The sequence below is a fragment of the Bacillus rossius genome, chromosome 13 (assembly GCF_032445375.1).
Source record: "Bacillus rossius redtenbacheri isolate Brsri chromosome 13, Brsri_v3, whole genome shotgun sequence".
In the NCBI taxonomy this organism is placed as follows: domain Eukaryota; kingdom Metazoa; phylum Arthropoda; class Insecta; order Phasmatodea; family Bacillidae; genus Bacillus; species Bacillus rossius.
The window spans coordinates 23,462,463-23,489,339 of record NC_086340.1 but is presented as its reverse complement, the minus strand read 5'-3'; the positions used below and the strand labels follow the sequence as shown (position 1 = coordinate 23,489,339).

Here is a 26,877-nt window from a genome sequence, read left to right as displayed (position 1 = left end):
GATCAATTTAATAAACAATATTTTTTTAAATATGCTAATAATAATATTACCGGTGCAACAGTCCAACCATATTTCGAAAATCAAATTTTACACGCATTTCAGTATGTAACGTCGCCCCTGCAAAGCGGTTGAAACAGAATTTTTTTAATGTTTAAAATCTCAGCTCTCGGTATACGGCACTTGGTGTGGGTGATTTGTCAATGGAACGGAAGTCACGTAGAACGGGAATGTGTAACCATGGTGCTGCTGGAAGAAGCGTACATGAGGAAAGGATCTGGCTGGATGCTGACTTAAGCAAACTGACTGCAGCTGAGAATTAGTCAGTTCAATCCACTGCAGTTGTAAATTAATATTGATCTGCTTAGTTTCTGCATGTGCACTTAAAGTAAATAGCAATAAATAATGTTTGTAAAATATATATATATTTTTTAATTTCTTGCAATATCTTTGAACCTTACTGCCACGTGCCTAATCAGAAATCGTACCAAAGACAGGAATCGATTAAATGATACAATATAAATATTGTAGGAAATTTTTAGAAATCAGAATTTTTTTGAATATTGTATTTAATTAAATTTTTTTGGGGTCAAATTTTGAACCCTAAATTCTATTATGTATTTGTTTCTTTTTATATTTCTATTAAAACATACTTTTTGCACCAGTCTGTGATTGAACTGGAAACTTAACTCAAAGATGGCGCTCTCTAACAGACGTCACTGACACTAAAGATGGCTGACTGATGCCCTCTGGAACCCTGAGCTGGAATTAAAGATGGCCGCCAGTGGTGCTGTCTGCGCCCCTGAGTGGGAATTAAAGATGGAAGACAGAGGCGCTATCTGTCAACTAATTTTTAAAATTTTAATGTGGCGCCCCTCCACCAACAATGGTCAGAACTAAAGGTGGCGCCCTCTGGGAAACTATTTTATAAATTTAAATGTGATGCTCCTTACCATATTTCACTAAGACTGTTAGCTTAAATACATGCTTTGAAAGCATATATACCTTATTTATTAATTCCCAAACTGGGGTCTGATAGCTGAGTGGTGAAAGGAGTATGTCTGCAAACCTCGACATGATGTTTCCCTCAGTTCGGGGCTCGGTCACTTCAATAGAGATTTTCCTACAAAATAAAATTCAATGGTGACAGCGGTGCCACCTGCCTTCAAGCTTCCAAGATGGCGGCAGCGATGATGACGGTGGTTGGCGGGAGGAATATAAAGCTGCTTTAAGAAATTGCCAAACCGACATATCTGAGGAATAAAGCGAGAACTTTTCCCTCGAAATAGGGAGGTGTTTTAGGGGGGGAAAAGGAAAAATTTGAGGTCATCCATGATGGCCTACGACTACTTACTCCTCCGCCTGTCCTAGAACCGGCATTATGCCACTACTATTTTGAAAATGTGCAAAATAATGAAATTTAGGTTATAAAAATATTATCGCTAGAATACAAAGCATACATTTAAATCATACTGGATGGTGCGTCAATTCGAGGTTTGTTATAGCCTAGGGACTAACTTAAAGTAAATGCTTAGGGGCCCCTATCTAGTCAGCCCCCTGTTTCAAGCTGTACAAATGTCAAACCCATGCCTTGTACGGAACTCTAACCCAGAATCCCTTGCGCTGAAAGCCGGTGTGCGTCCAAATGCGCTTTGGAGGTCTGCAACTTGACATATGCGTATTCACCAATGTTGCCAGCCATGGCACACACAATTTGGGTGAACTCACCTTCTACATTCGGGTGCGAGAAGTTCTCAGTGAGGGTATCAAATGAAAACAAAATATTGCTGTCTTCTTGAATACAAATATCAAATATAGTGTTCATAAAATTTCATAGTTAAAACGCAATATTGACTTTAATGTTAAGGCCCATGCGTAGGATTTTAAAATTCGTAGGGGGGAGAATTAATGTAAACGTTGAATATTACTATTCCAACCAATGTGAAAATTTTGTATTTTCAGGTCAAAGGTTGGTGTAAAATTATTTTAAATGTAACTTGTAATATACATACGGCGACTTAAATTTGTGTTGTGCTTAAAAAGTGTAGCCGAGAATGTTTTCAACGAGAGATATTCCTTATCCTGTTATCGCGGCCCTACTATTTTCTTGATACTAGCTGCAACTTGATCCTGTGTTTTTCCAGAGTTCCTTAGAAATATAGCCTAGCCGAGGCTGTTTTCAAAAAGGTAGGGATGTTTGTCAGTGTGTTACGGCTAGGGAAAATACATTTTCCCACCCTAATTGTTTTTCCATTCCAAGTGAACATTGTTCGATTTTTTTTTTTTTACTATTTAATTTTCTTTTTTCTAAATTCAGATACCTACATTTGCATACCCAGGCTGATCGTCTCGGGTACCGGGTTCAGACACAATAATTTGGGTACGTACAGGGGCGCAACAACTAAATTTCCAAAAGGGGGGGGGGGCAATATACCTTTTTATAAAGAATCATCGATCCCCCTATTGAAGCGGGGGGTCCGGGGGTCCTCCCCCGGGAAAATTTGTATTTCAAGGTGGAAAATGGTGCTATTTAAGCAGTTTTAATATCTAAAAATTGATTACACAGCACTTTCTTTGCCCCCGTTTGCCCCCACTTCAAGGTTTCAGAGGGGGGGCAAAATACCGTTGCCCCCCCCCCCTGTTGTTGCGCCCCTGGGTACGTATGTATATTTCTCGCCGGATTGGTTACGGAGATCATGTGCCATGGACTGCACAATCACCAGGTGTGTCAAACATTGAATTTTTAGTTTTCGTAGTGTCAGTTCTAAGTGGCGTTAGGAACTGTCGGGAGACGCTATGCTGTGACGTAATTGAAGTCGCTTTTCAACCTCGCCATCGCTATTGCACCGCTCCAAAAAAAAAGTTGCGTAAATGGTGCTTGATAACGTCAGATAATGGTTGAGTAAGTATGAATTGGAATCTCCGTCGTAAAAAAAAAAACAGCCACTTTCATAAAAAAAATGTCTTCAAACTATTTCCACAATGCAAAAACACTACACTTCAGCAAATATTTTTTTAAGCGTCCAACCAATATGGCGCAACAGTTACCCGAAGAACAAATAAGCGGCTTCACAAACTTACCATGTAATCACGCACACGAGGCCACACCCCGTGTGTAGAGTGACCTCGTTCATGAACTACCTACGCAAAGAAGGAAAGACGGTACAAAGCAACACCCAACCAACGCAAAAAAAAAAAAAAATCCTTTTATAAAGCACGAGAGTCGCATAACGTCACCAACAACTCCCGACAACTTGAAATTATTGTAAAAACAGTAGAAAATAAGTTTTTTACCATATCAATAATTTTATTGAAAGAGTTTTTCAATGTGTGAAAGTTTCCATGTTGTCTTAAATCACTCCAATTCAGACTATGCCTACTACTGTTCATAATATCTTTGTTCCGTGTAGTCGTGTGTTACATATCGTCTAAAAACCTTGTCAACGGGGCCTCAAACACAAATTTAAAAAAAAATTATCAAACCTTCATAAAAGGATTACTATTTCAGGTACTTAAGTTATTAGGGCCAGTCCTCGACAGCTAATTTCTTACTAATTTCGTTGGATTTATGAGAGGTGTAAGTAATATAAAATAGTGAAATCACCATCTTGCGAAATCTTAGTTGGAATTCCTTACGCAGTCCTGGTAGGCCAACTGTGGAAAGTGTAACATAATATTGCCACAAGAGTCAAGGTTGAGTTCTTGTTTTTATTTGGTGGGGTCGTTTAAAAAATTTGGTACACAAGTCCAGTTTCTGAAATCCATTGTTTTGTAACAACCCAGGCTAAGAGAACTACAACTTTGTCTCATTGACAGAGAAATATTTTTACCTGTTTCTGTTACTTCCAACTTTCCAGCAAACCACAGTTAATTAATTTATTTTCCAAGTAGAGTGAAGTGTCAAGAAAAGGGGTACAGGCGCGAAACGCGGTATAAAGGTGTTTCTGGCGCCGTTTACAAATTTCATCGCGTTACAGCACAGTTAAGGAGGATTAGGCCCACCATCTTGGATTAATTCTAATATTGAACTATTTTTCACAATTTTTTTGTCATGTCAATGTATAAATAATATCTCTCGGACCTTATATATCTTTTTGCAACCACATATTTGCCAAAGGCCCTTCTAAAACAGTGCAAACCTGTAAGCGGTCCATGTCATACGAACGTGAATGACGTCACATTGTTGCATGGAAAACTGCCATGTCTACAGCTGCAATGTCCGGTATCCGAATCCACTGATTTCTAAAGAAGTCACTAGAGCGCAGTAAATGTAGAGCGGTAAAATAGGCGTTTTTCGACTGTTTTCATGCATTGTAAATGAGTATGCACCTTAGTTTTAAACATTAATTTAACTTGTGAAAGTTTTAAGAGTTCAATTATGTTAAATTATTCAGTAAGGCACAAGTAAATGCTAATAAATGAACTCTAATCACACTGCCAGAAATAAATTCGTGTGTTCGGCCGTCTAAAAACCGGTCGAAATCGGACAAAACTAATCCATATTTCGTTGTAGTCTTTTTGGTTTCTTGTTCCTACAACATCGTCCGTTATTTTCAGTTTACCTTTTTTGAAATGGGAGCCGGAAACAGCAACTATCACGAGTGTTCTTCTGCGCTACCAAAAGACTCAGACTGGGACAAAAAGTTCAAGTTCGGATAATCGCCCACACCACGCATGACGTCAGAAGGTCACGTGGGCCAATAAGCGATCAGTGTCCGTAGGACACAGTTTAGGACATTGCGATTGTAGACGGGCCTTAAAAGGTTCTAGTCTGTAAGCGCCGCGAGGAAACGAATTATTTCACACGGGCGACTACGAAAATCATGATAATCACACCAGCTCAAAGTGTTGACTTCAACAAGCAAACAAAGCTGAGTCCTATGCCATGTCAACCCAAAAAAAATTTAATATGGAAGCTTTATTGCAAGCGGTATCAAAATATTTGTAATTGCAAGATGGCTAGACCTAATAGCCTTAACGTGAACACTTTTGAGCTATTAGTAGTTTTCTTTCAGGACAGAATGCATATGAATATTAAACTACTTATGCGAACGTGTGAATGACCGGCGAAGTTTAAAGTTTTATTTGAATTTTGTGCAGTTTTCAACATGTTCAGAATGATTGGAATGCACTGTTTTTACAAAAAAGTTGGAATTTTTTATTTGTGGGTTACTTATTAACACCAGAAACCAAGTAGATAAGAATTCTAGGTAGCGCAAAAGAGGCAAGTAAATCATACATATATATCTAGAATGGGTGATGAAATAAAAAAAAATTAGAAGTGGAACACAAAAAAAATCGAGATGGAAGTTTCAGAGTTGCAGAACTTATATACTGAATTGTAATACAGTTTTTTTGTTTCATCAGTAATTATAACAGCTGCTATTAATTTTTATATTACTACCCTAATAATTCTATCTGTTTCCAAGTTTGTTCTATAAGAATTAAGTAATTGATACCTATTCAATTATATTTTACATCTAACATTCCAGGGCAGTGAGAATCGTGGATGATAAAACTTCGGACTTAGAAGTTTTTAGGCTCACTATATATTTCTATACCTACTAAAATAATTTTTTTCCAATGGTTTTTTTTTATCTTGTATTGCGTCGTTATTTTTAAACAGAGATAACACGACTAGAAAAAAAAACACGTTTTTAAAATATTGAACATTGAAACAATAATATATGTATATTTAAGAAATCTGTGTTTGTGGCTGATTTTATCAGGCACGCGTGATCAGTAAACACTCACGGTGAAGCTGCGCGAAGCCGCTATCTTGAGTTCATGGCCGGGGGCGACACCTCAGCGGGATGAGTGGGGGGGGGGGAGGGGGGTCGTCGTGCGAGCGCGCGTCACTCCTAACGTGGCGTGGCGAGTGTTCGGTCACCACCCACGCTCGTGTTGGCCGCCCATTGGTCGGCCAGTAGACCCACAACACTACTGCCGGTCCGCCATAGTTCTGTCACTACCATGGGACCTATACCATCGGCGAACTTTTTTTTTCAAATGGGGGATCACAATCAAACTTTAAACGAAACGCACATTGAACTGAAATTACAGATTTACTCCTGGAAAACTGCAGAACACAAAACGCTTAACGCTCAGGAGTCGCCATTTTGCATAGGTGGCGCTGCAGGCGAGAACACAACAAAGACGTACTCGCGCATGAGCTTATCTAAAACTGTTTTTGAGTTAAATTGTGACCTTGAGCCAAAACTCTACAACGCTTACAGTTGATATTATTAAAATGTATAACTTCGACATTATTTTTATGGACATGCTGTATATAATTAAAAAATATTCCCCCCAATAAAAAAAATATAAAAATTTGATTTCGCCTCCCCCATCCATGCTCAGAATAGTTGGTACATCCCTGTTCTTTGTCTTGACGGTGGAACACCAACAAGTGACTGGACGCTAAAGTGTCATCCATGTCACCCTGACGGTGTTAGTGAAGGGGTTACAGTGCGCACGTGTGCACGCAGCTTAACCTTTTCCACTTAGCGCAGTGTCTCGTATTAACAGTTGAAACAAAGAAATATAACCCTCCTGCACACCTATAGTAGATTCGGAATACAGCTGTATACACAAACAAATACCTACACCTCCTTGCAGTATAAAATTGCCTCATTTAACAACATATTTCTTTATCTAAAAGTATAATATATTTGTATGCCAACTTGAACATTTTGCACTTAAGTACATAGTTTCACAGCGGTATGTTAAACTTTATAAAATAAAAACATATATTAACCCATTTTCATCCAAATTTGAGTGATATTTCAAGAGAAAAATAAACGTGGTATTTTTAATTTAGATGATATATGTATATGCTAGAATTTCATAGTTTTATTAACTTTACTCTATTGTAATCAGATATATACTAAAACTAAACTTTCACTTTTTCACTTTTTAAGGAGCGATATTTCAAATGTTAACTACCAATGCCCAAATTCTTCTTCCGTGCTTTAGGATACTTATAGATATACTTTATTAACTTCCGTATAACCAAACTTACCAGCCTCATTTTCCCCTACCACAACAAAAATGTTTCGACATTATGGCTGCATTTTGTTTGAAACACAAGTACCTTGTACTTTGAGACCAACGACCTGCTGTTTTCTTGGACACTCAACTAAGTTCGTTTATTCGTGCTCGTATTGTAGTTCATGCTATCTCTCACCTTTATTAGATATCCTGAAGTGTTTATGCACCCGCGACCTTTGATTGTCATTCAACTAACCTCTGCCACCGATGTTCTGATAAAAAAAAGTAGAGCATATAAGGTCCGAGGGGAACAGATAATCTCGCAAGGGGAGTTGGAAGGTCGTGGGAAGAGTTACGACGTTAGTTTGTCAAAGGGGGAAAAAAAGGTTCGGGAAACCGAAGGAGGGAAATGTTTCGCTTGGCAGCGTGGGCCGTCGTGGTACTGGCGGCGGTGGGCGCCAGCCCAGGCGGACGGGTCGAGAACGTTCTGGAGGAGCCGAGCGGACGGGCCGAGAACATTCTGGAAGCTCCGCGCGCCGACCAGTGCACGGGCTTCGCCAACAGTCTGCGGTTCGACTGCTACCCGGAGGACGACGCTAGCGAGGAGAAGTGCCAGAACCGCGGCTGTTGCTGGCGCTCGCCGGACACCTCGTCGACAGCGTCGGAGCGGGTCGCACTCAACATCCCGTACTGCTTCTACCCGCAGAACTACGGCGGCTACAAGTTCCTCAACATCAGCGACGCCGCGTTCGGCAAGACGGCATACCTGCAGCGGGGGACCAAGTCCTACATCCCCAACGACATCAGCATCATCAGGATCGACGCCAAGTTCGAATCTCAGAGCAGGCTCCATGTCAGGGTAAGCTTTCTTGCGCATATTTGCGTTGCCACCATCACTGGCGACTACAGAAGCTCGTGTATTCAGAAACTAATGTTTTTTTTCCCCAGGAATTATCATTATCACCCAATGAACATTGCTTTCAGAAGGGATTGATGAAAGAGGAGACCCCTTTTCATAGGATCTGCCTCTAATCAACCCATAGGGATGCTGTCACAACTTATACAAACACACAAGATAAAATTGTAAAAAATTTGCCCATTTTAAGTGTAATTATACCTTCTAATAGTTCTAAGCTACGTGTTTCTAGTTGTGAATTGTGTGTAAGATATGATATTTCTACATGTGTTACTAAATTATGACAGTTCTAAATTAAGTGTTTTTAAGTTGTCACAATTCAAAGTTGCGACATTCTAACTTTTGCATGGATCCCCGCCATGTACTGAACAAAATGTGTTTTTTTTTCCTCCCTGGTGTTTATGGTTCTCTGGTGGTCATGGTGTTAATCATACCCATGTGGATAGAGTCACGGATTGTCTTCCAAACCAAAATCAAGTGGTTAAGGACCCACCATAATTTTCGACAGTCCGTCGCCTCAAGCCCTTCTCCATGATTGCCCACTACACTGTGACAAACGTAACTTACTTGTACAGTTTAACCTCTCGATCAGTAAAGGAACCATACATGCAAGGCCCGGTTGAATTATATCGTAACGCCTGTTTTACATCGAGATCACTGTGGACTGTAAATGGGTGAAGGGATGGAAATAGGATAGCGACGAATGTAATTTGAGTGGGGAGGAATGATATTCCTGAGAAAAACTAAACGGACAATGTCAACATCTGCCACGTTTCCCTCTTACGAAAAAAAAATTAAATCTGTATTGGTCCCCTGCCGACAATCGAACCTGAATCGCCTTGGTTGGGAGTCGAGTCACTTCGATACCATTAAATTGCTGGTGGGGAAAAATTAATTAATGCGATTGCTGTTATTTGATGTGTAACATCTTAGCTCTCGGTATACTGCATTTAGTAGGAGTAATTTCGTGAATGTAACGTAAATTTGTGGTGGATGGCTTAAAACAAAGTTCACAAAGCCAAAGGGAAACTTTATATTATTAACTGTTTAAAGAATTTTAACAAGATGGTCAGTATTTAAATACACTTCCTTGTTGACAATCATTTACCAAGCCGGAGGTTTAGTATTTTTTCAAGTATTTTTCGCTTTTATCGGAGCCCTTTCATTATATAGTTTAAAATTTCGGTCTGCAAATCGAATGATTCAATGGTCGGTGTAGCTGCTCCGGCAACGAATTCTAGTGGCGGGTGCAGAAATTACGTGTGATTCGCGTAAATAAATGTAGTTTAAAACAAGATTTGCATATATTTATCACTCTCGGCATTATTTTCAAGAATTCTACGTCAAATTTCGTGTCCAAGAATTGTATTAAAAATGTATTTGCAGCATGAGACCACGTGTATTTGCTCGTTTCCAAGATTAGATGTTACATATCTCTGGTGAGTATTGAAAGACTAGCTCACTTCTTTTTTTTTTTTTTTTCTAATTTAGATCTACGATCCTTCAAAAGAGCGATGGATCCCACCTCTGCCGGAAATGCCTCAAGTGGACACCAAAGCGACCAACACTGATTACGACTTCGTCATCGAGGAATCCAAGATAGGCTTTAAAGTCTCTCGCAAGGACGACAGCGAAGTTCTGTGAGTTCTGATCGCCTGGTGTGACCACAGCTTGTAGTTAACGATTCAGTGGCGTGTGTCTGTCTTTGCACACCCTAAAAACGGAACGCGATAAGGAATTAGGAAAATTTTGAGTCATCTCGCTGTGCAGCTGGCGCTGGCCAGACCGATTTTTTTTAAAATTTGTTCTTAACTTCTCGTCGACAGCAAAGTCGTTATAGGTCAGTGGCGGAAACATGAATACATTTCGGGTGGGGGATTTGAAAATAATTATTATAATTAGTGATGTGTTAAATTACATTTTTTTCTAATCCGAATCTAGGTCTCAAGGGTCCAAAATAAAATGACGAGCAAGAAATGAAGAATATTAGGCTATGGTGTTTTAAAACATTTAACCCTTCAAGTGTTTTATTTGTGAATTAAGTTTTTAGAATGAATATATATTGTAATTTTATTTAGATAATTACATGTTAAAAGTACATTATCTTGGGGAATGATAACATGATAGGTATGAAGAAAAAATTGACCTTGTAAACCTCAAAGGTCATCAGTGTTAATTTTAAAATTTACTTTATTTCGTCTAATATTTATCTTGGAATCTTTTTCCTCGAATATCGAACCCTTCAAATACTAAAGATTTTATTGTCTTCGTGGATTTGACTTGCCAGTTCTTATTAATAATATTTGTATTCAAAAATATATGTCAAAACAAGGGTTTTGGACAGTTACATCATCATTTTCAACATGCATCACTGCCTTTGTGGTTTGTGATTCCAGGTGTTGTATCAGTTCACCTTGCATCACCCAGATTAACATACATCCTTTACCGAGACCCGGCATTCCCTGCGTCCGCCACTGTTAGGGCCTACCTACTTATTACAATATTGTTAACGGTATCTTAGTTATTCATTTTACGTTACCTAGATCTTCTGTGTTCTTTCGTGTTGAAACGTAATGTTTGTAATCCCATTTGTATCCGCCAGAACTAGAATTATATTTTTACCATTTCCTAAAGGTAGCGTAGTGATTGTAAGAAATAACAATAAAAATAAAAACTACATATACTTTTTCTTTCTTATCAATATCGATGTAGTTTGTTGAAAATCTCCTCTCGTTCAGGAATTTGATTTTTTTTTAATAATTTTTTCAGTCGCTCTGAACCTTTTGTATAGTAAATACTGCATTCTTGATTAGGCACTCAGTTTTTCTCTGTGACTGTAAGCCAATCCTTTGATGATTGTGACAAAACCGTCACTCTTAAAATTTTGTTTTGTTTGGTGTGAAGGAATAATTGTTTCCGACGAGTTTCATAATAATTGTAGTTGTTGATAATGTAACTTTCTGACATAACTAATTTTTTAAAGAATATCATAATAAATAACTGTTATCAGCCATGGGTGTTGTGTACCTTAAGTTGCGTAAAACATGTATAGGCATTTCTTGTCCCGATAACAACAAAAAAAAATTAACAGTATGGTATTTCTACCAGTTATTTTTTAGTTGGCACATTACTACTTTTTTTTTTTTAGGGAAGTATGGTTGTTAAATGTATTCGTAAATTATTTAATTTTTTTTAAAAGTAAACAAAAGTGTATCACTAAAGCATTTGCGTTCTGTGTTTCAGGTTTAACACGCAGGATCTCGGAGGGCTTATTTACGCCGATCAGTTTATTCAGATGTCGACACTTTTACCAACAAACTACATCTACGGTCTGGGAGAGCATCGGGCGCATTTCCCTCTGAGCACAACATGGCAGCGGTTCACAACCTGGAACAGAGACATCGCACCTTCAGAATACGTAAATAAGTGCCGGCGTACCTATCCCTTTGAAACAAACCTTATCATGAACTTGCTCACTAATGAAAGTCCTCTTAAGGATAAAGTAATACGCTTCATGGTTCATAAACCCTCTTATGAAATCAAAAATTAAAGGAACTTTTAAAGACTCCTGCACTTTGTCGCCTTCACCACTGCCAAAAGTTTGAAAACTACTTGTGATATCACAAAATCCAAAAATCCATGTGAAAATAACAATGATAAATAGTTAATGCACAAAAAATTGTTTCGTTGGTTTGTTCAATTCTTACAGAACCCCCCCCCCCCCCCCCAATTGTCCAGAATCATCTCTGGAACACAATTCAACCCATTCACAGGGTCCATCTGAGATTTGTAACCCAACCATTTAATTTAATTTGATCACTACTTGCATTTACTTTTTAAGTTAAAAGTAAGACAGCAGACCAGACATTTTTAGTTTAAAAGGTGAGGATCAAAATATTAAAAAAAAAAAAAAAAGTTTTTTTATGTATGAAATCTTATTACGTGGCCTGAAATCCTTCGATTGTAGTGCGCATACACAAAGCGTTGTTTGCTGCCAAGTATGAAAAAACAAAAGAACATTAAAAAAATACCCGCATTTATGCATTACTTGCACGCTATCAATATTTATTAAGGAGATTTAAAGATTCTTAGTAAAATTTAAGAACTTTTAAGGACCCTTATTTAATTAAAGACAAATTAAGGACTTAAACTAAGGATATTAGGTAAGAACGCGCAAGAACTCGAGTTTGGGGTCACTTGCAGTGTCAAATCAGTTACCTACATACAGTATTTTCTCATGAACAAGTAGTCACAGAACGAATGGTGACTATTTTATCACAATTTTTTTCTGAAATTTTTACGTTTAACAGCATAAATAGTAAATATTCACATTTGTAAACATAACTTTAAGCGATGCAAGTGCTGACAGTGCGCCTTGTTTTGTCAGACAAACTTGTACGGGACACATCCTTTCTACCTCGCCATGGAAACTTCAGGGAAAAGTCACGGTGTGTTGATGTTCAACAGCAACGGCATGGGTAAGTGTGTATGCTAAGTTTCGTAAAATTTTATACTAAGTTTCTTAAACTGTTTATGTGCAGTTTGTTCATCATGAATGTTTGAATTAAGTCCTTGACACATTTCCATAAAATGAATTTTAACAAACTATATTATAGTATACTATAGTTTTAATAATTACCATGGATTAAAATATAACAAAATCAGGCCACTAACACCGGTTATAATCTAATTTTCTAATTTTTATTAAATTATATAAAATGGCTTTACAGAGTGTATGTAGAAAGGGTGTTTTAATAGTAAAACTACTTGTTTTAGAGTTATTAAAATTTTAATTTCAGAAAAAAATGTTATTTTTGTTATACTGGGTTTGAAATAGGATATCCCAGTTAATTAAGTCTATGTTTTAATTATTCGCTAATATTTACACCTAAAATTAAAAATTATAAAACAGTTTAATATCTGTCCGCGAAATGATCACGATCTATTTTTCTATTTACATCCTTCATTGGAGATGGCTCGACAGTCACTCGTTCTATCGATCGTCTCTATCCGCGCAACACGGGCCCACCACTTTTTCACCAAGATCGCACCAATATTCCGACACTGTCCCACTATGTATGTCCCACCAATGTCACACCCGTTCCCCACCATTGTCCCACAATTGTCCCAGCACTGTTCCACCACTGTCGCACCACTGTCCTACAACTGTCCCACAATGTCACACCAATATTCCGACACTGTCCCACTATGTCCCACCAATGTCATACCCGTTCCCCACCATTGTCCCACAATTGGCCCAGCACTGTTACCACCACTGATGCACCACTGTCCCACCACTACCAATGTCGCACCAATGTTCCACTTGCACGGTGTCGTCCCAACGACTCGCTGCCCAGCAGACTGCCGCCGACTGCGCGCCCTTGCAGCCGGCCAGGGAACTAACTGCCTTGTTTCGAGCTAAATGAAGACACGATGTTTCGTTCATACCCGACCCTGGTTTAGAATTATAAGTTATGTTCCGCAATCTTACAATATCTGACAGTTTTGTAAACGTAGAGTTTATGTAAAAAGCTGCAACTTGGTGATAATTTATGAAGATTTAACGGCTGTTTTTAATGTCGCCATGTTGTTTGTCTGGAACACCCGGAAAGAGGGAGGCAGATGATAAATGGCGGGGAATCGTTACACCCGAATATTGCCGAGAGAGAGAGAGAGAGAGAGAGAGAGAGAGAGAGAGAGATCCATCGTACCAACGTAGCGATCGGAATAAAATTTTCCAAAACTTGTCGGTCAACCTGATTTGTTCCGACCGGCGAACTAGCAGTCTGTCGGAATCTATTATACGGAAAACTTGGGATGAAATAGCCGAGAAACTTCGACCGAACCCCCAGAGGCCTTGAAGGTGCCAGAAGCAGTCTCCAGTTGCGCCCCAGCTGGAGAAGGGGGAGGGGGTGTGGTCGACAGGCAGTTGCCTATAAAGAATGACGCATTATAATGTGATTTTTTTTCCCCTAACAAACCAAAAACTACGTGTATTTTTTAGGAGAAATCCGGGTTAAGGTAAGGTACCTAGATGCGTCAAGTGACTTGTGTAAACACAGACTACTTGGAAATACTATTCCAGCTGCATGTCCAGCTATAGTGGGGAGAAAATACGGTATATAAGCCCACTATGGCTTACAATAATCCTTATCAAATCTTATGAGGCTAAGTTTGTATAATTTTCGTTATGTGTTAGCTTGTTCAGGGACGTAGCTAGAAAGGGGGGGGGGTAAGGGGTTCTAACCCCCCCCCCCCCTTTAGCCACAATTATTTTTCTTATCTGAAAGCAGGTTAGCTAAAAGCCTGGGTGTCTTACTGCTATCACCGGCCACTGCACTGGAGGGGAAGAGTAAGCGAGCCCTACCGATTCTCCTTCCCTTCCCCTACCCCTGTCGCGAGCAGAAGCTATAAGGCTGTGACGCCGTGAAGGGTCCCAAGGACCATGCTTCTTAACCCCCCCCCCCCCCTCCCCGACCCATACACAAATCCTGGCTACGTCATTGAGCTTGTTAGCTTTTTTGAATGCTGGAAGGGAGCGTTCCCTGAGGGGGTGGCTGTTTCACGACCGTGATTCTCACGTGTGTGCGACAGACGTGCTACTGCAGCCCACACCGGCGCTCACGTACAGGACGGTGGGCGGGATCATCGACCTGTACTTCTTCCTCGGACCCTCGCCCTCTGACGTGGTCAAGCAGTACACCGAGCTGGTGGGCAGGCCCTTCCTGCCGCCCTACTGGGGCCTGGGCTTCCACCTCTGCAGGTGCGTGTGGCTGTGTCATCGACACGGGGAAGCCTTCTTAATTTTTTTTTTAATTTTTCCTAACCTAACTAAAACTAAGTGTATTTTGGAGGGGTCCGGGTTAGGGAGGGACCTAGGTGCGTCTCAGGCCGAAGCCTATACGCCTAGTCATGCTGGGATTAGCCATGCAGGGAGAGGGTCGCATGCATCATGTGCTAGGAGGGGATTGGCCAGCCATGGCAGCGATTGGCGCCATGACTAACTCCCCTCACTCTTAAATCTAGACTATAACTAGAGATAGGTTCGGCCCAGGTAAAAACCTGCATAGACACAGGGAAAACCCTGGGCACATTCATGCGGGATGCAAATTGGCATGCATTACGTGTAGGAATTTACAGGAGACAGAGTATGGTCTGGATGAATTGTTGGACAGAGTAGAAAAGAATCCACCATGCGGGGGTTGGGCACTTGGACTCGTGGTCCGCTTTGCTAGTTGTCCAGTACTGGATTTAGTGACCAGGGACGCAAGCGCCCCTGGTGGTGAGTGGTTGCACTGACCACTCACTCCGCCGCCAGTCAGCACGGAAGCCTTCTTGTCGCAGACGAGAGAGAGCCGAAACCCGAAGTCCCCCGAAGTTCATGCTCGCTTCCCCCCCCCCCCCCCCCGGTTCTATCTCACTGTATAAACCGGTGTGGAATTAAATTTTGCTGTCGATTAGGATAGTTTAGCTACATTATAAATACTTTAAAACACTGTGGATGGTTGGTTATATTATGTAAGTATAGCTACTTTAAAAATACTGTAATATCATTTTATGGCTGCTTAGCAAATAACTTTTTAATATGTAGCTATCCAGGGCTAGGAAACAGGTTTACATGATTTCACAGTATCTCTAATGTAGCTATCCTAACCAAATCAACCGTCCACAATGTTTTAAAGTATTTACAATGTAGCTAACCTAACCTAATTGACCATTAGTATCCTTTTATCAACACCGCCATATTTATTAACAATGAACATAAAAAAAAACCTCGAAGATGCACGATCGGGCGTTTGGCTCCCTCGTCTGTGAAAAGAAGGATCCCCATTGACACGGCCGTGTGTTGTACGTGAATACGTGTACGTAACAGGTAGTATTTTCTGTACCAAATATAAAATACGCTATTTTTTTTTTTTATTTTAACTCCATACATATTCACTTTAACTATTTTACACTGATGTTTTATACATGCACTCGATAGATTTTTGACGAGAGCTGACGATTGAAACCCAAAAGAACGTCGTAGCTTCTCCGAGTCAAAAGTTGTACCAAATGGAAATCTCGAAGCGCAGCAAAATGACTTTAAAATGGCGGCGCTTCCCGCTCCAAAGCGCGCGATGCGTCACAGTCCCCACTTAGCGTAACGAATTCTTTGATCATTTAGCTATCCAGTGGTGTAATTAAATTTTAGATGGAGATGATAGATATGTAGCTGCAACGCCAAACTGTATCCCCAGATTTTATTATCATTCGTTTTTTTTTAAATTGCCTCCCACTATGGGAGCAATTTTAAAGACGTATTCACGTAAAAAAGTTAAAAATAAACCCCCACACTTTAAGGTGGTATTCCAAGAGGCTCAAGCAAGGCGGAGAATGAGCATTGCCTTGTTGGGACACAACAGTGACTTACCTTACGTGTATATATATATAACCGCCGTTATAATTTTCTCAATACTCTTTTGAGTTTATTTCTTGTTATGACCATTCAAGTGTATTAATTGTATTCCTAGATAATTTCGCTATCACAAAGTTTCATTCGGCACACAAAAACACTTGATCGCATAAGTGCCTATATACGAGTTAATGGCGCCAGACGCGGGTCCACCATCTGAACGAAATCAACTAAAAAGTTAGCTCTACGTATGCTTCAAATTTTGGCAACAGAATGGCAACTGAAAGGTCATCAAAATCCATTTCCAAAAAGCAAGGAACTGACCATCCATGTCATATCCTGCACCAGGAATACGGTAAGGGTACCAGTGTGGCATATTCAACACCTAAACCCTTATTTTTGTGTCTTGGATACCGACATTAGAATACTAGTTCATAAACTATGCAACACGAAAAAACTCAACGCATGCATCGGCCAACTTTCAACTTCTTGAGTTTCGTCTTGAGTTTCCTGATTTTTTGAATTTGATGTCAAGTGTTCCGATACCTTTTACAGATGCGGACGTAATGTGAATAGAAGGGCACGGAGTTCTTTTTATCACGCGCATCATGTTTTCGCTTATCAGACTACCACACAGTGAAAGCAAGTGACGCTTTTAAATCAAATCATTAAGAACTTTACACGTTTTTGTGATAAACATTAATTATGAAAACAAGCCCAATGAAGAATTTTTTTTCTACGCTTTCACAGTAAAGTTCTTGGGTTGGTGATGTCTTACGACATGCGTGTTTTATGAAGTACTGTAGTTTCCTTGCGTATTTTGCATGTTGCGTCCTTTTGTTCATGCACAATTTATAAACTTTGTTACTTCGCATAACAATTATTGTTCTTTTGAATACCTACTTTACTTAGCAATCCGTAGACTAGCAATATTAGTATGTTCTTGTATCTTGTGCAAAAAATATATATTTTTATTACAGATATGGATACAAAACTCTTACCGAAACGAAGGCAGCCATGTCGAGAACTCAGCAGGCTGGAATTCCGCTCGTAAGTTTTGATTACTCTCATGGATTCGTGAGACCACTGAACTAACTTTTGGCTTTTATTCCCACCTCACGTTGCACAATTGCCTGGTTGATTGCCGTACGAGGACTCCTCTTTTTGGATCTGGTTTCACAGCAGGCAACTTCTCTTACCAACGGGGGTATAATTACTTAAAATTCGAATGTAATGTTCTCATTGATTGCGCCTTGTTGGATAGGCTCCATGCTGTTGAAATCGGCGCGTTTATTTTCGTGTCTCTTCGCCTCCAATGGAGACCGACAGGTGGAACTCCCTCTCGGTGGACTCAGCTGTGAGACTCACAGAACCAGGAGGGGGATATAGAAGTGTGACTCTTACAGTGGAAACTGAAACCATGTTTTGCGCGACATCTGTTGGTTGGGCTCACTAGCGGATCCAGAGGGGGGGGGGGCTAAGGGGCTCAAGGCCCCCCCCCCCCCAAAGCATCTGGGTCCACTATTGTTTTAGTGTTTGCCTTAATAAAGCCTAGCCTCAGCTGGGTTAAGCCCCTCCCAAACCAAAATCCTGGATCCACCACTGGTTGGGCCCATAACTACTAGCAAAAAACAACTGGAAGTACGGGTTAAATACAACGTGTTAGGTTTACAATATTAATTTAACTACTTGACGACGAATTGCTTGATAACAGAGATTTAAACTGTGCGAGAAATACTGAACACTGTTCTGTAATTTAAAAAAAAAAAAAAAACACGTTCTATCTAAATAAGGAGATTAAAAATTTCTGTAATGCTACACCACAAAATATGTGGTTAAAATGTAGTGAATTAAGTTTCACTGGTTTGTTTGCCTGATAATGCCTCATGCATTACTTCTCACAATCAGTAAAGCTATGTTAGTAATGTATTATGAAAGCTACACTCTAGCGAGTGGGCTCGGAACTACTTCAAACAACTAGGTCTCAGTCTCCCCCGGGAGTGAGACTGGCGTGAAGGACGAGCGCCCAGAAGTGTCTCGTGTCGAGTCTACTGGTGGGGATGAGCACGTGAGCAAAAACAAGACGTCAGAGCCGAACAGGCGACTGCGCGTGAAGGGGTTAGGGCAGTTTCCCAGTCATTTGCTAAGCACCAGGGGCGCAACAGCTAAATTTCCAAAGGGGGGCAATATACCTTTTTATGAAGAATCATCGATCCCCCCTGTTGAAGCAGGGGGTCCGGGGGTCCTCCCCCGGGAAAATTTGTATTTCAAGGTGGAAAATGGTGCTATTTAAGCAGTTTTATTATCTAAAAATTGATTACACAGCACTTTCTTTGCCCCCGTTTGCTCCCACTTAAAGGTTTCAGAGGAGGGGGGGGGGGGCAAACACCCTACCCCCCCCCCCCCCTGTTGTTGCGCCCCTGCTAAGCACGCACACTCGTTTGACAAACCCGTACGTCCAACTGGTGTGATCAGCTAGTCGCCTCGTCTGGAAAGGGGGATGTGAAAGTGTCGCTGTCTCTCGCTCCTTCGCACCAGGGCCTCACGTGCCGAAGAAGCTCACAGTTCACGACGCGTCCTCTAGCTGTCCAGCTGACTGGTCCCCGTGTTTCCCCAGGACACCATGTGGAACGACCTGGACTACATGAAGGACCAGAACGACTTCACCTACGACACCAGCACGTTCGCCGGTCTGCCCGAGTTCGTAGATCAGCTGCACACGGTGAGCGTCGCACGGGTCCCTCACTCGCAAAGGGATGTTATCGGCAGGGTTTGTAAAAAAACACGCAAGGAACGCAACACGCAAAAACTCAAACAACGCAATAAATAGAGACCTGAAAAATTCGCGGGTTCATTTCGTGTTATGCTAAAATTCAAATAATTATACCTTAGTGCTGCTTCTGTCATTGGTTCACTGTTAATCTGGAGGACTGAGGGCCAATTAGAGACCCTCACTCATGTAAGTGTCGAATCACAGGCCACCCAGTCGAGACGACTCACAAGTCAGCAGCCAATGAACAGTTGGCATTTGTCCGAGTGTGTAGAGGACATTGGAGTCTATCCTGGAGGTCATTGAACCCGCGAATTTTTCCGGTCTCTAGCAATAAAATAACGGTCGTTTATAGAGACCGGAAAAATTCGCGAGTTCATTTCGCGATAGGCTAAAATACAAATCGTTGTACCTCAGTGCTGCCTCTGCTATTGGCTCACAACTCACCTGGATGACCCTGGGCCAATGAGAAACACCCAACCAAAGCTTTATCGAATCACAGGCTGCTTCGCTGGTACGTCTCTCAAGACAGCAGCCAATGAGTGGGTGGCATTTGACCGAGTGTACGTAGAACTATGGAGTTCAGCCTACAGGTCATTGAACCCGCGAATTTTTCCGGTCCCTGGTCGTTTATAAAGCACGCAAGTCGCAAGAAATTATTTATTTTATTTATTTTTATTTTCATACATCTGACCATACAGACACTTGCACAAATGGCATAGGACACGTCAAAAAATATAAAAACAACAACTAGTTTTACAGGTACTAAAGATAAAAGTTAAAATTTGACAGTTGATTCAAGTATAACACAAAATGGTTGCAGAAACCGTAATACAAGTACACAGATAGGCTTTATACAATAATACAGTTGTATACAGATAAAATTTAAACAGTAGTAGTTCAGTAACAATTATAATTTTTTACACTACAATAAAATTTTTATCTAAACATACACACATAAAGGATAAAGAAGTAATACAGTTGATATAAAGACCTAACAACCTAACAACTTGAAACTGTAAAACATTAGAAAACATATTTCTTCCCCGGACTTATTCTGACAATATTCATGTTTATCATGAATATAAACGAAATTTCGGATGATTTTATTTAAATGAGTTATTTTCTTTCGTTGTGAGAAAGTTCAACAAGTGAGCATTGATGTGTGTAATAAAAACAACTCGTCACATAATGCATGCCTCTTTAATATAACGTTTTCTGAAAACTTTTCCTTCAAATATTGAAGGCGGAAAAGCGAACCGAAATGCAAGAAGTTGATAGTTGGCCGATGCTTGCGTTGCGGCTTTGCGTCTTGCGTAGTTTATAAACGGATGATTGAAAGAAGGGGGAAAAAAAACCGTCGTTGCTGATCTTTTTGCGTCTTGCGTTTTTTTGCGTTCATTATTGCATGTCAAACGTATCAAAGTTTTATCATTTATATTTTAAAAATCAAATATGTTTTAGCTGTGGCACAGTCTCGCATCGTAAAACACATTCGACTGCTTAGTTTATATAAAATATTTCACGTGAAAATACAATGGGACATGTCAGGGGCGCAACAACTAAATTTCCAAAAAGGGGGGGGGGGGGGCAATATACCTTTTAATAAAGAATCATCGATCCCCCCTATTGAAGCGGGTGGTCCGGGGGTCCTCCCCCGGGAAAATTTGTATTTCAAGGTGGAAAATGGTGCTATTTAAGCAGTTTTATTATCTAAAAATTGATTACACAGCACTTTCTTTGCCCCCGTTTCAAGGTTTCAGAAGGGGGGGGGGGGGGCAAAATACCCTTTTCCTCCTCCTGTTGTTGCGCCCCTGGGACATGTTACACAGATTGATTGCTCCTGGGAACAAAGTTCCTCAGAAGTTTTAACACGTGTGTTTCGGTGATTCCACAGCTTCGCATCACGGAGCACGAGTTTTGCTTTTGTTTTGAACGTTCTGTTCGGAAAGACTATGGGACGCGCAACATGGGTTGTTGCTCGGCTGTTGGGACAGGACGGCATGCACTACATCCCGCTGATAGACCCGGGGATCAGCGCGTCGGAGGCCTCCGGCACGTACCCGCCCTACGACCGCGGCGTGGAGCTGGGCGTGTTCGTCAAGGACTCCGCCGGGAAGCCCTTCCTGGGAAAGGTGACCTCCGCCGACTCTTTGTTCCGCAACTTCGTGGTTTGTGCGACCTGTCATGCTTCCCCGACGACCAGGGCCGCAACTAGAGTCTCTGGCACCCGGGGCATGAATGGATTCATGAGCCCCCCCCCCTCCCCCCCTCTTTTTTTGCACATACCACACCAATAAATCGGGGGGGTCCGGGGGCCCTCCCACGGAAAAAAAAATGGTGCTATTTAAGCATTTTCCATACCTTTCATGTAAAAGTTTCTGTGCTACTGTACCTTCCATGCATGAACCCACTATATGTCCATAAAGTAAGTAGTCCGTATAATCACTAGACTTGTCCATTAAATATAATTATGTTGAGACGTTATATTGTAAATCAGATTAGACATTCCTGGCATGCAAGTTAAAAAAAAACTTTTTACCAGTTACCAGTTGTAGTAGGAATTTCAATGCAAGCGATTTCGGCGCCCTTCACAGCTTTGCGCCCGGGGCGTATGCCCCGCTTGCCCCCTTCCCACCCCCCCCCCCCCCCCCCCCCCTAGTTGCGGCCCTGCCGACGAAAATTCATAATCCAAAACCGAATATACGCATTATTGAAGTTATACTTCCAATGCAACTTCCAACAAGGTTGCGTTAAACGTTTAACGCTACCATGGAGAATAACGCTACCATGGAGAATTATTTGCATGCAATTAAAAAACTATTTTTTCAATGATGCCAAAAAAGTATAACTTCTCACGCGCGTACCTAAGTACACGCACCCATTTTTTTTTTTTAAAGCTGTAACATTTGTATCTGCTTGAATGTTTTGAAATGTTAAATTAATAACAAAAAAGATTTCATGAACCAGGTAGCTAAATTTTGAAGCAATTTACAAAATAAAAAATGATGTAATTTGGTCTGTAAAGGTAATAAGTTTTAAAAATATGAAAAAAAAAAAATAGAAATTAAATGAACTAAATTGATCAACTTTTGAAGCAACCTACAGAACAGGGTGAACAGTTATAATTTGATTAATATCATTTTTTAAAATGTAGATTTCGAAGAATGACTACTAATTGCAGTCGTTACAATAGTGTGACAGTGATAATTTCTAACTAGGTTTTTTTTCCGTAGTCCTTAGACCCCAAAACCACGGTCTTCTCAAAAAGGTAAACATATAAATATATCCCTTTATGGACACGATCTGTCATAATTTTGTACAAATTACTTCCAGACTGATAAATAAAATATCAAAATGGAGATTTTCAGTTAGTTAATAGTTCATTAATGGAAAAAATCATAAATGAGGAAGTTTTTTTAAAACTGAAAATTATAAGTTACTTCCTTAACATTATATATATAATCCTTTTGAAGTTACCATTACTCCTCAGAGTAAACAGTGCCAAAAACGTTTGTTTGAATTAGTTTTTTTTATAACTTTTTGAAGTGAAACTTCTTTGGGCGCGACGAGAGTAAAATCTCAAGGCCGAATTTTAATGCAAAGTTTTCGTAAAACATTCTTGTGAAACGTTTCTTTCGCGAAAAGGACAGATAATAGGTACTGGCCAAAGAGCTATCAGAACAACCGAGAGAGAAAGATGAACGAAAGTATAAGGCATAAAGAGTGATATGCGCTTGTTTGAAAAAAAATATATATGTAGGTATCCTATACAGTCAGCTGTGAATGCCTTGAATTTCATATTTGCTACCAGCGCGCTCGCGTTCTTCTTAGTTCAACCAGCAGCGCAGAGAGCGCTGTTGAGACAAGTCCCTGCGTTTCCCGCATATATAGCGCTAGTACCTGTTATGAAATACATATTTCTTTCAGATAATTAGGCGTTTACCAAATGGCAGAATTGTTTGAAGAAACTGTAACACGCACAGTTTTTTTTCCTTTCTTTATGGTGTATTTCAACAGTGAGTAATATTTATTTAGAAAATTGTCTTCGTTCTCTCGTTCTGTCTCTCTGCCGTTTTACCCATTACGATATACTTACGAGTAGGGGTTTGAATTGCCAAATGAGTTTCACTTCTATCACGTGCACTGAGTCACACGCTCTCTATTTTTAATGATCCATGAAATGCAAAGAAGTGAGTAGCTGCAATGAGAAATGGCGTGACTGGGTTCTGAACACGCCACTGCGCAGGTGTGGAACCCGCAGTCGACCGCCTTCCCCGACTTCACGAACCCCAAGGCGCTGGACTACTGGAAGGAGATGCTGACCACCATGTACAAGCTCTTCAAGTTCGACGGCGCGTGGATCGTAAGTATCGATTGGTACTCTCGATCATGGGCGTCGCAAGGATATATATTTTTTTTTTTTTGGGGGGGGGGGGACTGCAATTGATTTAGTTGTTGAGGAATAACAATCCCCAGGGAAAAAAGCGGGGTATCCGGGGGTCCTCTCCCGTGAAAATTTGGGGTTTGAAGGTGCATAAAGGTGGTTTTTAGGCATTTTTCTTTCCTAAATATTCTAATTATAGTTGGTTGCAATATATAATTTATTTTTTATAAAAAATTACAAATTTGTAAAAACACAGTGCTCACATTACCACGATTAGACTAAAAGCACCATGCGCAACATAGCTATGGGTTATATCACAGAAATCATATTTTTAATATAACTACGAAGCTAAACATATTATTGGAGGGGACGAAATTGAAGACTTTTAATATTGGGAGGGACGTGTCCCCGCCCCCCGTCCCCCCCGGTTGCGACGCCCATGCTCTCGATTACTCGCTTTGTACACACGCACGGTGCAAAAGTTCCAACGTGGAGTAAGTTAGGTGTACGGACGCACATATCGTCTGCAGAGAATTAGGGGAGGGAAAAAAAAAACACGCTCGAGATATTCGAGTTGTGTTTGCGTACGAAAAGCATTTAAGAATTCGCCCGAAGGTGGATGATTAATTTTGTTTCTGGATTTAGTGTTTAAACTGCATTTTTTAGAATTTTTTTTGCATGAAATTCCCGGTGCGAATTCTTGAAAGCAATCAAGCGACTAGAATATTCACTTATCTTCATTCCACCGCAGTATAATGTTTTGGTTACGCACATTGTCCCGTTACGCACATTGTCCCGTTACGCACATTGTCCCGTTACGATTTGTCCCGTTAAGCTTATTGTACGCTTGCGCCGCATCTATCTCTCTTCCACTCGATTGGAACAACCATCGATTTGACTTTTTCGAGGCACATTAAACTTGAAACACTTCCATTCGTTTCCTACTCTTCCTATCATCGTCCTATCCTTAACAGAATAATACAGATTGGAAGAAGTTAAATAGCAAACATGTATAAAAGTTACAGTTAAAATAATCTGTTCGTTAAAGTAATAAACATATTTGAATTAATGAGTGCAAATAAAAGTAAATTTATCAATTAAATTGTAGATTTCATTTCACTCCTTCTTTGTATCCATACAAAATAGTGATAATTCAATAAAAATTATTCAATTTTATTCATAAAAGTATGCAATCATTTCATCAATGTTTTGTTATGACGTTGTCACGTTAAACTATCGTCCGTAAACCGACTTTACAGACAACCAAATTTTTTTAACATATATGCTTTGTGATCATAATACACTAGATATTCTTGTACTTGGGACAATTCTTTTAACGTATTTAGAACATAAACAAACATGGCTACCATCGCAGCTTCTATTGCGGTCGTACGGCGCAACGTAAACGGGAAGAGCTCAGCACAGCCGAGCTGATCCGTGCGGGTTTCGTCTCCGTCTTGCGTGCTGTTGTAGACACTCTGTTCCGTGAGATCCGTCTCCGTTTACGTGATCCGTCTTCAGTAGCGGATCCAGAAGGGGGGGGGGGGGGGCTAAGGGGCTCAAGCCCCCTCCAAAAGCATCTGGGTCCACTATTGTTTTAGTGTTTTCCTTGATAAAGCCTAGCCTCAGCTGGGTCAAGCCCCTCCCAAACCAAAATCCTGGATCCGCCACTGTCCGTCTTCGTTTCCGAGTCGCCGTATGTGAGCGTCGCACCGACGCAAATGCGCCCCTGGCCAGTCGCGACGATATTCGTCCTCGAGAACTACTGCGCTGCGCTTTAGGAACTCCATCCCGAACCTCATTTCTGATCCTGGAATTCCGGGACTGTGCACAGGCTATACCGGGATCACGGGATAATCACGGGATTCAGGATATCAAATTTAAAAAAAACATACCAAAACGTACGTGAAAATAAGTTTTTTTTTTTCGTTGTAATTTTACTAACAAAGTAATAATACGTCTTTACGCAATAGTCCTTTATGAGTAACCAGACTTGAATTAACACAATCACGTTAGTTTTTCCACAAAAATCTAATCAAATAAACTTATTAATTTTATTTGTAATTAATAAACTAAACAAATTACATATCAACAAAAAATTATCATTTCTATTAATTTTTAGTAAGAAATAGAAATATTATAGCTATACAAATCTTAATATGTATCTAGTAGTAAATGTGACTCCGGGAATTTGTTTGCTTTGAGTTATCACGAAGGCAGATATAAAAGTGAAAGTGGCTTGTAACGTTATCTAGGTAAAATTTATTTATTTTCAAGTGAGTGATTGGGATGGTGACTACGGTGTTGGAAATTTCAAAGAAAAATAGAAACAGAGGTATAATCTAACGTAACACTGTAACAGAAAAAGAAACCCTGAACTGCTGTCTACTATTCACACTTTCAACAAAAATAACTACACTTCCAAATTTAGTACATAACAATTTGTTAGGTAATTTATGCTAGTTAACCAAAAAGAAAACGAATAAATACTGCTACTTAGGCGATGCAAAGCGCAGTTTTTCACTCATAACGTCACAACTCTCACAACTCACGACTTCTCTTGTTCGCCAGCGCAAACGCGACTAAAATCAGCTGTTGAAACAAGATGGCGGACAGGCACGTGACAGTAACAGATAAATTGAGCGCTTTTCGTTCGGAAATTTTTCGTTTAACGATGTGTGTTTCATACCGATTATTTCTTCTCCTTTTTTTTTTTTGTCGTCAATCAAGAAAATCCCGGTTAAAACTTTGACACAGTAACAGAAAAAATAATTTAAAATCAACTTATCGACAGTTATTTTTTTGTTTTCGTGATAAGCATGAATTATCAACAAAAAAAAGCCCGGGATGATAAAAAAAAATTATTTTTCTAATGTTTCACATTATTTAGTTGTAGGGTGGGTGACGTCACGCGACGTGCGTGCTTTGTAACCGACTGTGACTTCCTTGCTTTGTTTGAGTGTTGCGCTGTTGCGTCGTTTCGTTTCTTGCGTAGTTCACAAACCCAGCCTGACTAATGCAGTGCGCCGAAGCACACTCTAACTGCCGGTGAAATAATGTGGAAACCTGCAATCCGATATGTAAAGCACGTTTAAGTTACATCTGAGGAACTGTTTCACACAGCCTTTGAATATATGTATAGAAGTCGCCAGCCCAGGTTAAAATTTCTAATACGGTTTGAGGTAGTTGGTTAATTCACCGCCGCAATCGCCACCATCTCTAGGGCATCGACTTGTGGTGGTCCCTAGCGGACAAGTGTCTAACTCTTCAAACACCCCTTCCCCCTCGTGTTGAACGACCTTGAGCTGCAGTGAATGATGGGTGGGGGGTGCGGGGAATGACAGCGGGCGACAGTGCTGCACTCTAACGTGTAAATAACAACCTCAGACGATACAGGGCGTTACGGCAGCGCCCTGCAGCGG

General features: G+C 40.3%; 1 protein-coding gene across 1 annotated transcript in view; it reads left to right on the top strand.

Moving 5' to 3' along the window:
* Window positions 1–7,293: 7,293 nt before the first annotated feature.
* Window positions 7,294–26,877, top strand: part of LOC134538376 (lysosomal alpha-glucosidase-like) — a 41,270-nt gene continuing 21,686 nt past the window's right edge. The window contains exons 1-9 of the mRNA XM_063379649.1: window positions 7,294–7,846; window positions 9,395–9,543; window positions 11,147–11,321; window positions 12,291–12,381; window positions 14,498–14,666; window positions 17,279–17,348; window positions 18,916–19,020; window positions 21,066–21,203; window positions 23,318–23,434. Of these exons, the coding sequence (XP_063235719.1) occupies window positions 7,397–7,846; window positions 9,395–9,543; window positions 11,147–11,321; window positions 12,291–12,381; window positions 14,498–14,666; window positions 17,279–17,348; window positions 18,916–19,020; window positions 21,066–21,203; window positions 23,318–23,434 (1,464 nt within the window). The 5' untranslated portion in view covers window positions 7,294–7,396. The remainder of the gene's footprint in view (window positions 7,847–9,394; window positions 9,544–11,146; window positions 11,322–12,290; window positions 12,382–14,497; window positions 14,667–17,278; window positions 17,349–18,915; window positions 19,021–21,065; window positions 21,204–23,317; window positions 23,435–26,877) is intronic.